The sequence below is a fragment of the Acipenser ruthenus genome, chromosome 6 (assembly GCF_902713425.1).
Source record: "Acipenser ruthenus chromosome 6, fAciRut3.2 maternal haplotype, whole genome shotgun sequence".
NCBI classification, from domain to species: Eukaryota; Metazoa; Chordata; class Actinopteri; order Acipenseriformes; family Acipenseridae; genus Acipenser; species Acipenser ruthenus.
In genome coordinates, this window is record NC_081194.1 from 7577294 (window position 1) to 7589313 (window position 12020).

General features: G+C 38.5%; 1 protein-coding gene across 10 annotated transcripts in view; it reads left to right on the top strand.

The window, feature by feature from the left end:
- LOC117411422 (baculoviral IAP repeat-containing protein 6-like) overlaps nucleotides 1–12020 on the top strand; it is a 129406-nt gene that overhangs the window by 6831 nt on the left and 110555 nt on the right. For 7 of the 10 annotated variants that reach the window (XM_059024884.1, XM_059024879.1, XM_059024882.1 and 4 more), the window contains exons 3-11: nucleotides 1923–2104; nucleotides 3043–3180; nucleotides 6186–6379; nucleotides 6524–6644; nucleotides 7143–7225; nucleotides 7321–7543; nucleotides 7902–8062; nucleotides 9120–9178; nucleotides 9561–10955. In XM_059024884.1, coding sequence (XP_058880867.1) covers nucleotides 1923–2104; nucleotides 3043–3180; nucleotides 6186–6379; nucleotides 6524–6644; nucleotides 7143–7225; nucleotides 7321–7543; nucleotides 7902–8062; nucleotides 9120–9178; nucleotides 9561–10955 — 2556 coding nt within the window. The remainder of the gene's footprint in view (nucleotides 1–1922; nucleotides 2105–3042; nucleotides 3181–6185; nucleotides 6380–6523; nucleotides 6645–7142; nucleotides 7226–7320; nucleotides 7544–7901; nucleotides 8063–9119; nucleotides 9179–9560; nucleotides 10956–12020) is intronic. The other 3 variants (XM_059024881.1, XM_059024883.1, XM_034018948.3) reach the window with 1 other exon arrangement.

Sequence of the window (12020 nt, forward strand, 5' to 3'; positions counted from 1 at the left end):
GTGGGCTTGTTTTGCCTGCATCATCAGAGTTTATTTCACATTCATTTTGCTTTATTAATGCATTGAAGCCTTTTGTTTGGGACTGTTTTTGAAATAATCTTTGCTAATTGCTCCCAAGACATCTTGGGGCCTTGTACTGTATACTGCAGTCACATGAGTCTAATGGTTCAGTTGCATAACATTGGCTCATGTCAGTACTACTATGAAATATCCTTTTTACTGTATGTAGCAACAGTGACAGGCTCTTTTTGTACAATATAATAGAAGCAGCACTATGATATGAAGAATGGGGAAAGCAGAGTATGGTTCATAGGGTGTAACCAATGTTCTTTTTTCATCAGCGTTTCCAAAGACACAGGAGTAAAACCATATCCTGAGCCTTCCTATGTGATGCTCATCTGGCCCTTACAGTACCATGGCAACAGCCAAAGGTGCATTCTATATTGATTATGGGACTGGCCGGTTATTCCTGAGAGAGGAGGACAGTCTTCTGTAAAACTCATAGATAGGACACCACAAAACCATAGCATATTTTCTTTTTAACTTACAGTAGCTTTGTGACACAAAGTCCTGGTTGACCCTTGTTTCTTATGTAGTAGTGTCATGAAGTTGTCTTTAGCATCTGTTTTCCACTGTTATGCCATGCTGCTGAGGAGCTGATGTTTTGGTGATTTAGCATTATTTTTCCAGCCATTATTTTTTAAAATATGCCACTGTATCTGATTCTATATCCATTAAACCACCTGGTTCTCCAGGAAGCTCCCAGATTTTTTTTTTTTTATCTTGATGTGCTGCTACAACATGTTTTTAGAGATTCCACAGTATTTACTTTTCTGCAATAGACCTGTCTGACAAGACTCTTCAATTATTAATACAGTATGTTTAATGAGCAAGCTAAGCAATATTCGATTGGTAGAGGGATAAACACAGAGTGTTGATTTTTGAGTTTGATAATTCCTCCTTGAGGATACAGAAAGAGTGACACAGTAAATAAGCACCTTTCCTCTTAACCAAATTGTCAGTAGGGTGGTGATTCTGGATATTCACAAAGTTTACACGGGGCTTCAGTACCATGGAGAGCGTCCAGTGCTGAACAGGTATGTTCATGGCTGACAGGGGCTGCCTTGTTGATAAATACCACCACCATTGAACATTGATACATAATGGAACAGGTTGTGTGCTTATTACGAGTAGTGGTGCAATAATTAATCAATGCATTGAATATTGATCATCTCTCCTTAAATTTCCTGAACTTCGATTACATATTTGTGAATCGATGCATCAAATTAGATCCCAGTTTGAAGTCTTCTGTTCCTGGTTAGCATTAAAACCTTGAGTGTGTGAGAGTGTGTTTCTTTTAGTGCTAGTTTGTTTAATTTGTTCATTTAAATACAGTGTTTCGGCTGTGCAGATGTTTGATATGATGTGCTTGAATAAAACTTTTCAGTTGTATCCGATAGTTTGTCTTTCATGTTAATATTGATGTTGTTTCAAATGTAACCTTCATAATTACTGCCTGCGGCGGTTTTAGGTATGAGTATAACCACGGCGGTTAAAGGCACATCTGATTCTTTACAGTTGTTAAAAACTCAAGTCCTTTGTATTTCTTTTTTTAATAAGTGTTCCAATTTGAATGCAAATTGTGCCTTTTTGTTTAACTGTTATGCACAACAGTGTTTTTAGTTATTGGATCTTCTGTTTAAAAACTAATGTTTGTTCTTTATTTTGAAAAATAAAACGTTAATGCATCGATTATCGTTGATAAATGCCTGTACGAGAATCGAATACGAAATTAGGGTGCCGATTTGTATCGCTAGTTAAGAGTCTGTCAACAATTACTCCATTCAGCCATTCCAGGTTTTATTAGGAGTTTGGTACAGTAAAGAACTAATCATGGTCATCTTTGTTTATTTCTCTTTCAGCTAAACCAGGTGGACGGGTGAAATGTCAGTACATCCCTGCAGTGGATAAAGTTGTCTTTGTGGATGATTATGTGGTGGGATGCAGAAAGGATCTCAATGGCATTCTGCTGTTGGATACAGCTCTCCAAGCACCCGTCACAAAGCAGGAAGATGTGGTTCAGCTAGAGTTACCAGTTACAGAGGTGTGCTTCCCTATTTATTATATTCTGTATGTCAAAAATGATGTAAACTTTTTTTTTGTTATATGATCAGTTCACCATTTTGGAACATGGTATAATTATGAATTTGTAGGTTGCCCATAGTATGGCTGATAGCATTTGTTGTTACATGATAGAAATTAACTTCAAAATGTCTTTGAAGCTGTGATCTCTTTTGTCGTGTTGCAATTTTTTTCTGGGAGATGTAGAATATTTCCTCACTCCATACAGATATAATGCTATGGGCAAAAGTAAAATCCACACACTTGTAGATTTGCATTGATGAAATTATTTATAATTTATACATGGTCTACTAGGAATGATCATTACAGGTCCTCTACAGAATTTTAGAACAGACATGAATAGGTATGCATAATAACTGCTGACAAATTAAATGTTCTTATGTTCATCAGAAGAATTACCTAGAGTTATTTTTCATTTTAGCTAGTGACTGACATTTTTATAGATGATAATTATACTGTTAGTGTACTCTCCTCATAATAATAATTTTGTTATTGCAATGTTTTGTCCAGTTTTCAGTTGGCTTTTGAACTTTTATTTTGCTGTTTATTAGTGGTGGTGTATTTTATCATTCACAAAAAATGTGATATACTTGCATATATATTTCTTTAATACTGTCAAAAGTATAGCTATTTAATGTGCATTTATATAGCTGAATGGCTTTCATTTCACTGTGCAATTGCAGTAGTACCTATATGTGTATTGGGCTCACACTTGGTATTAAAGAACAACAACTATTCATTTGGAAACTACAAATCCTACAAATTATCTACATGATTCAATTAGTATTGTGGTCATTAGAAATTGAGTTTACTATAGTAATATTAGGGTAATATCCTATTTACTGTGTGTGTTCCATTGCTGTTTTAAATGTCATGTTTTTAATTGTTTGGTCTTTCCAGGCCCAGCAAATGCTATCAGCTTGTCTGGAAAAGGTGGATGCATCAAGTGCAGACGGTTACGACCAGTTCATCACACAGCTTAAAGATGGGTTGAAAAATACCTCGCATGAGACGGCAGCAAATCACAGAGTTGCAAAGGCAAGTTTAAAAAAAAAAAAAAAAAAGGTTGCAAGTAGTAATCTGTGTTTACACTATATTGCAGACACTGATAGAAGTGTAGTACAGCGGCCTGGATATGCAGACAAACAGTATAGTTAGTGTTCCGCGTTTTCAGTTTTTATCTTTTAAAAAAAATTTCAGAGTTTATTTTACATACATTAAAATAGGGATAAAATCGTTAAAAAAATAGTTTTTAATTGAAAGGTAAAAATCTGTGGGGGGAGGCAGGGAAATCTCAGTATACACACTTTACATGTGGATAATGATGTGTAGCAGCTCTGGTTTCTGATTTAGATGTAATGTCCTTGGCATGTCTGATAAAGCACAATCTGTGCAAGTCGAAGCCACATTTTCCCAACTTAACTGGTAATTTGCGAACGTTTGGGCATTTGCTGTGCTGACGGAAACAGTATCTACAGAAGGTATGAACATGACATCAGTACAAAACAAGCCAGGTATATTCGCTTTGAAATCATAAAAATAAAATTGACAGAACTGGACCAAGCCATCGGGAGATGTGTCAAAAATCACACTGGACATTTCCATCAATGCGTTCCATATAAGTTTAACAACTAAAGCATCACCATTTTCTATAAAATATTTACGATTTAAGATTGTTGGTGTTAGGCAGTGTTTTAGCTGATGGACAGACAGTACTGTCACACGAAGTCACCGATACATACCTCTGCAATAAACAGTGGCTGTCCAGCAAAGCACAGCTCTCTGACAAACTCATTAACACAGTCATTCTGTGCTTTCTTTTTATTAAAGCGTGTGCAAAAGCAGCATACATGGATTGCTTGTCTCTCTGTTCACTATTGTTTTAGTTTTAATGTGTGCTTATTTTTCAGTATGTTATTTTATTGTCAGCGTGAACATGTACCTCAGTTCACCAGTATTTGCAGTGCTATGCATCCTCTGCCTCATCTGACCCACTTCAGCTATTTTTGCTTTTTGTATACTTCAAAACATTCATTTTCTTTTAAATATTCATAGTGATTTACGTTTTCTCCCCATTCCTCACCCACTAAAAATATTATATTTTTGTATTTCAGTTTAGTTTTTGATCAAGCTAGTAGTTACTACGCCCAGCAATTGCCACAATAATCAGACTTTGATTGGCCAACATAATCAGATAGTGTCTTTGTGAAGTAACAGAGAACCACAGTTGAACTTTATTTGATCCTCTGACATCTAAACATCTGCTTTACCCTAGGATACAGTGTAGGGCTGCTTATTACAATGAGTCCAAATAAAACAGCATTTTAATCAAATTATTGTGTATTTCCTAGAAAATAGTACCTGGATACTATTGAATAATAGACAAAAATCGGGTATAAATCAGTAAAAACAAAAGTCCAGTTAAAAAAAAAAAAAAAAATCCTGTAATTTTTCGGTAAAATTCAGAATAAACCGGAAATGCAGAACACTAAGTATAGTATATACATCCTTTGACCTCGTGGTTAATCTCCTTTCCAATAGGTAATAGCTCAAGGTTGATGTGAGGTTATTCATAGGTTCTTCTTAAGTAACACCAGTGGAAATAGTAACACACTTAGGATTGAAAGAGCATGTTGACTGAACCACAGTGACAAACTACAAATAAGAAGCATGGGGCTGAACTTGTCCTGTGTCTTGCTACTCCCTGCAGCTGTAACTTAAAAGGCTTCACAAACCCTAGTACCTGCTATGGTAAGGGTCAATAAATCAGCAAAATGACTACATATATACAGGGTTCGACATTAACCACGGCCTGGCGGCCCGGGGCCAGTAGAGATTGTAGTTTGGCCTGTAGTTATGAAGCACCACAGGCCCAGTTACATTTTTTAACTGTATAATATATATGTCTAGTGCACTTCTATTTCATTAACCCAGGAAAATGGGCCAGTGTGCCAGAAAGCTAAAAAAAAAAAGAATTTACAACCAATTTTCTAAAACATAATTATGTCCCTCCCCCCCCTCTGATAACGGAGTAATTAAACTAATCTGAACTTTACCGCTGTACGTCATATTTGTTGTACAGTCAGAATCTCAGACTAAGTACTGAAGTGCTGTAAGACTCATTCTGTTGAAATGGCAAATTTTTACAATTCAGGTTTTCTACAACTAAGCAACCAACTGCACCAATAAGCCAAAAGGAAAGCGCTGAAATCAATAATGAAGATGAAAATTGAGTGGCGTGGAAGAAAGACTTAATCTGGCTTTATTAGGTCATGTTCTGCTTTGTTTGTTTGTCGTCAGTTTCCCAGACTTGCAGCTTTTTTTATGTTGGGAATTCAACATTTCGTTTACATCATATCCAGTCTCACAGTAATAGTTTGTAAGATAGCAGGTATTTGTCTGCTGTGACTGCAGTGGAAAAAAAAAAAAAAAGTACTGATGGATACCCAGATACGCCGCATGGAAGCTGGACAACGGGATTGATTTGGGATACTATGTATTCAGGTCAGAAAAGCCATTCACAATCTTTCCAGCACTCGTTGGTATTGGCAGTAAAATTGGTGCTGACTTGAGAGAAGGCTACACAAGCAACAATGCTCGGAGAAGGATTGTTATTATTTTTATTATGATTATTGTTTTAATAGTGTTTATTATTGGAATTAGTCTAAATAAGTTAACTTCTTAGCGTTGCTCCCGACCATATGGTTTTGCTTATGAAAAAATGCGTATCAGTTACAGTACACGTTAGAAACATACGGAAATTAAAAGCCATCATGAAAAAAAAATAGTAGCCACATGATTTTCAGTGATTTGTTTAAAGCAGAGCAATAAAGTCGGAAATGTCTTGATTACTGTTAAGCTGCGCTGGGAAGGGATCCACTTGTCTTCAACCCAGTCCTGGTTACTAGAACTACATTCTTGATAAGTGTAATTAAAATGACCAGGTGCTGGTAATTTGATTGCAATTTTCAGATTGGTAAGCGTGCAGGTTAAGTCTGTTTTGATATCTTTTTAATGTTAACCTTTTCCTTTTGTCTTTCCAGTGGGCAACAGTTACGTTCCATCTCCCACACCACGTGCTAAAATCCGTTGCTAGTGCCATTGTGAATGAATTGAAGAAGATCAATCAGAATGTTGCTGCCTTGCCTGTAGCCTCATCAATAATGGACAGGTTATCCTACCTCTTGCCAAGTGCACGGCCTGAGCTAGGGGTGGGCCCAGGGCGCTCTGTAGATAGGTAAGAAGTAGAAGACATTCTATTATTTTGGTGTAGGTTAAGCCAGGGGTTACCAAACATTCTTAACTGACTTTTGTCTACTTAGTTTGAAGTAAAGCTGTCTATACTGCCTGCTTCTTAAGTATTCATTTTATTTTCCTCTAGGTCACTTATGTACAGTGAGGCAAACAGGAGGGAAACGTTTTCATCATGGCCTCACGTAGGTTACAGGTGGGCACAGCCTGATCCCATGGCTCAAGCGGGATTTTACCACCAGGTAGGCAGTGTAAGGACCCCCGATTTTTACTGCTATTTTAATTTACTAATTTATTTTTATGTTGTTTGAAGCAGGGTAGCCCATCTGAGACACCCTAATTGTGGTGTCCTGATTTCAACCAGTCTTTCAGCAGTGGCAGTGAGGCACAGAGAGATGGAGAAGGTCACGCAGGACACAAGTCAGCTGGGAGCCTGGGAGACTCTTTAAAACCGAGTCCTCTTACTACTAGAACACAATGTTTCATTGGACTAGTTGTAGTCATGCTGGGTAAAACAAAATGTACACATACATAATTAGTAAGAATTATATTTTGATAGGGGGCAGATAGTTTAAATTAGTAAATCAAGGGAAGGATGGTTTGTTTTGTGACCAATTATAAATGCTTTTTTTTTTTTTTTTTTTTTTGGAATACCGCCATTTACTATTTACAAATAAGTCTCCCTTGTCTGTTTCTGGGCTTGCTATCTTTGCAATTGTATTGTAACAGCTTTTCTCTCTCCATTTTAGCCTGCTTCCACTGGTGATGACAGGGCGATGTGTTTTACGTGTAGTGTGTGCCTGGTGTGCTGGGAGCCTACGGATGAACCTTGGTATGGGAAAACACAAAATATACTTAAGATTTTCTGCTGCCTATATTGCTTTTTTTATAACGCAACTTGTTTTTACATATTTGTTTTATTTTTAGGTCGGAGCATGAGAGACATTCCCCAAACTGCCCCTTTGTGAAGGGTGAACACACCCAGAACGTACCGCTTTCACTGACCCTGGCAACCAGTCCGGCCCAGTTTCCAAGCAGCGATGGGTCAGATAAGATCGCCTGCTTCGGGTTTGGGAGCTGTCCTCACTTTCTAGCTGCTGCAACAAAACGAGGGAAGATTTGTATATGGGATGTATCAAAGCTGATGAAGGTAGGATTGTTAAACATTTGCTGGTAAAATTTAAGAAATGCTGGGCAGCAGTGGTTTTATGCATTGACCTTGTTCCCATTAAAAGCGGCTGCATTTGCATAGAGGATGAATGATATTTACAATGGTTTTGTATATGCCATATGTGTGATGGTGCTGCTGCAATTACAAGATCCCCCTTTGGAGAACAAATTGTTGAAGTGGATATATATATATATATATATATATATATATATATATATATATATATATATATATATATATATATATATATATATGATGCTGATACTGGAATCCACATTTTAATAAGATGGTCATTAGCTTTTGGAGGTTGCTTGTATGTTGATTTCTGTATTCCTAGGTTCACTTGAAGTTTGAGATCAACCCTTATGATCCAGCAATTGTACGGCAGCTTATTTTGTCGGGAGGCGAGCAAGGTTCGGGGACGGAATCCAGACCTACTTTAGCCTGGTTAGAAGATTCTTCCAGCTGCTCAGATATACCAAAACTAGAAGGAGACAGGTATATTACTGTAGTTTTATATTTCCATGCACGCATACCCCATTTGTTTCATATGGCATAGAGAACTGAAAAGTCTTTAAAGATGTTATCAGCATGTGTCAAAACCTACAAGTGTAATAACTCTGAAGATATGTGACATACAAAATGGTTGTCAATGTGTTTTTTTTTTATATATTAAAAAAATAATGTAACAAAGATCAGGGAGCCGAGTTTCTATAACCCTTAGAAGTTGCTGTTGTAGGAGTATTGCAGCTTGTCTGTGTTCTCATGCCTTGTCAGACAAGCCCATGATCCTAGTAAAGGAGCTCTACAGTTGTTTAATGTAACCCATGGCATTTTCTAAACCCATCCCAAGTGAAGTATGGCATTTCCAGAAGCATTGTCTTTGTTGGAGGGAGGGAGGGAGAGAGAGAGAGAGAGAGGGAGGGAGAGGGAGGGAGAGAGAGAGAGAGAGAGGGAGAGAGAGGGAGGGAGGGAGAGAGAGAGAACCGTTGGTACAATAGTGACATACACAACAGATAATCTGACATTGTTTTTTGTAAGGTAAACTGCAAAATGATTAACTACATTTTATTGTACTGAATAGTTCCCAATCATCAGCTGTTTTAAAACTGATTCATTTTAGTACAACCAGTATCACAAATTGATCATTTATGCTTTCAGATATAAATATAGTACTAAAATATATACCTGTTCTTTGGTTGTTAGATGCTTTTGCTAGTTGATTTTCTTCATTAGTAAAAAAATGTTTCTCCAAAAAAAAAAGCGTTTTCCTTGAAGGGAAAGTATGGCTTACTATGACGTCATCATTCAAATGATCTGGAAATTTCAGGTTTATCTTACAAATGGCCAGTGTTGTTTAATTGTATAGATTTAATTCATATTTTTTTCATACAAATAATAACCTATAGCATACTTAATGGACTCCCTAAAGACTAAAGAAAATGCATCCAGAAACATGAATGTGCTATGTGGAGATATTTATATGTGGTGTGGCTGCTTGTTTGTTTATTTATTTATTTATTTATTTATTTATTTAAAAAAATTGTTCTTACAGTGATGATCAGCTGGAAGACTCTGACAGCGAAGAGCATTCCAGATCAGAATCTGTGACAGGTGAAGCCTAATACACTTCTATACTGGACTGCAGTCAGATTTAAGAGTATTGATTTGCATTAGTACCTGTGCTGACCCTGCGGGCACAAAGTGAATAAAGTAAATTAGTTCCACTGCATTAGGTGTGCCTGACCCCACTGTTCGTGGTAAGACACAACTAATGCAGCCTTGTTCAATGAATGAGATGCCTCTTTGTCAATGCATTTTGTTGTACATAGGTTTACAAGTAAAAAAGGAAAAGTTCCCAGTTCCGTCTCACGTTTTAAAATTGTATATTAAAAGATGTAAAATTGAGCCAAGTGTATTATATGCCATTGTACTTCAGAGTTCTGGTTTAAATGTTTTCCCATTGCCTGCCTTCAATTTCATTTATGTCTACTAGGGCATACGTCTCAGAAAGAGAGCATGGAGATGAACCTTGGCATCACAGCGTTAAGTATCCTCCAGCAACCTGAGAAGCTGCAGTGGGAGGTTGTAGCAAACGTCTTGGAGGACACAGTTAAGGATCTAGAGGAGTTGGGAGCAAATCCTTCACTGGCTAATGCCAAGAGGGAGAAAGTGAAGGAGAAGCACATGGAGCACCACAACATTCCCTTCCCTTGCCTGCTAGCCGGAGGCCTGCTAAGCTACAGGTCAGCCGCGGCCTCTCCCCTTAGCAGCAACTCCCGGCGCTCGCTTGATGGTTTGTTGAGGACTCCGGGCGAGAGCGCATTGGAACAGGGCTTGATGGACATTGAGTCCTGCAGTAACTCGGAGCTGAGCTCCCCCCTGGTCAGGAGGACTATGCCGGTACTGTTGCTTTACAGCATCAAGGAGTCTGATGAGAAAACGGACAAGGTTTTTGCACAAATGAACAACCTAATGAGCAAGAGCTTGCACGACGAGGGCTTCACGGTGCCCCAGATCATTGAGATGGAATTTGATACCCACGAGCAGCTGCTGCTCCAGGACCCCCCTGTCACTTACATCCAGCAGTTTGCAGACACAGCAGCGAACCTAGTCTCCATGGACTCCGACAAGTGGAGCTCTATGGTACCAAAGCCGGGGACATTGGTTCAGTGCCTGCGGCTGCCCAAGTTTGCAGAGGAGGAGAACTTGTACGTTGACTCCATCACTCCCTGCGCTGACGGGGTCCACCTGCTGGTAGGCCTGCAGTCCTGTTCTGTGGAGTCCCTCAGTGCAATAAATCAAGTGGAGGCCTTGAATAACTTAAACAAACTGAACTCCGCCCTTTGCAGTAGACGGAAAGGTGACTTTGAGCCCATCCCGACCATCGCTAATGGTACAGGTGTTAATGTCATGAAACAACAGTCCCCAACGGGCACTCAGACTCCTCTTATTATCCCTCCAGAGCAGAGGACTGTGAGTGGAGGCTATCTAGTACTGTATAAAATGAACTACTCCACCCGGATAGTGACTTTGGAGGAGGAGCCGGTGAAGATCCAGCATATCAGAGACCCCCAGGATGCCATTACCTCACTCATATTGCTTCCGCCTGATATTTTGGATAACAGGGAGGACGATTGTGAGGAGGCCTTGGAGGAAGCTCCTCCTGCCTTCAAAAATGGGAACACAAAGGAAAAGAAAGTTGATGTGTCTGTACTTGGGCACCTAGTGGTTACAACTCAGGGAGGATTCATCATGATTTTAGATTTATCCAGCCTGGAGGTTTTGGCCAAATTGGAGCCACCTAAGAAGGAGGGCACTGAGGAGCCGGATCCTTTTGTCTCTGTGACGTACTGCTCTGGGACGGACAGACTTTGTGCTTGCACTAAAGGTAAAAGCATTTGATGTTCAATTGCTGTTTTAGTTTAACATATTTAAATCCATATCAACAGAAGTTACTATCACTTTAAACTGTTCAAGAACCAGTGACTGAGCTAATGCAGTGGTTAAATTGTGAAACTTATTTTAAAGGGTACCTGTAGTGGTAGTGACTATAGAATCATTTCAATAGAAAGCATGTGGCTGAAAACTTGACACAATTTAAAGCCCCTGCTCGGCCAATTTACGATATAAAAGCATTAAAACAACGTTAAGCTTCTATGCGTTGGTGCTCTCACATGATGCACAGGATATGACGTTGGATCGTTGATTTCCGCATTTTCAAAAACTGGTAGTCTATAGCTGCAGCTAACAAAATAATATGCAACGGCATTTAGCCGATTTTATTATGGATGAAAAAAGTCAAATAGAAGGGTACTTGTATGAACCGTTGAGGTCGGACTGCCCCAGTTTAACTTTGTCAGGCAGCTATAGTGAATGTCGTTGCCTGAAAGGCTCCAATATGTCTGCTCCCTCAAGTGTTACTTGAGTCAGAAAGTTGACAAATAAATTGTAAACATCGCTAAACGCGTGACTTGTTGACCAAATTGGTGCAGCAAGAAGCATTTATTGGATATGCGGAGCACTTGGAGAGCTTTGTTGTTTTTGGGTACAGGTACCCATTAAATCTGGGGTAATTCAATGTACTATGCCTTAAGTATACATCGGTGCATTTGATGAAGTAATGTATAAAGTCTGTAAGAGTACAATATCCTAGTGTTTTGTCGTTAATAAATATTTGGTTTTTGAAATGTGCTTCTTTAGCATAATTATTAACCCATGTGCGAGTCCACTTTGTAAACAGTTTCACATTTTATTACACCTGACTATCTGTCTGATCATCCGTAAGTGCCATGATTTGTTCTAGTTGTGGGGGAATTCCATTTGGAAGACTACAATTTGGAGCTGGCTGCAAATACCAGATTACATGATTCTATTTTTTGTATATTCTGATAAAAACATTCAGTATAGAGGAAGTTATATTCTGCCTATGGTAATAATTTGAAGTTTGCTTTTA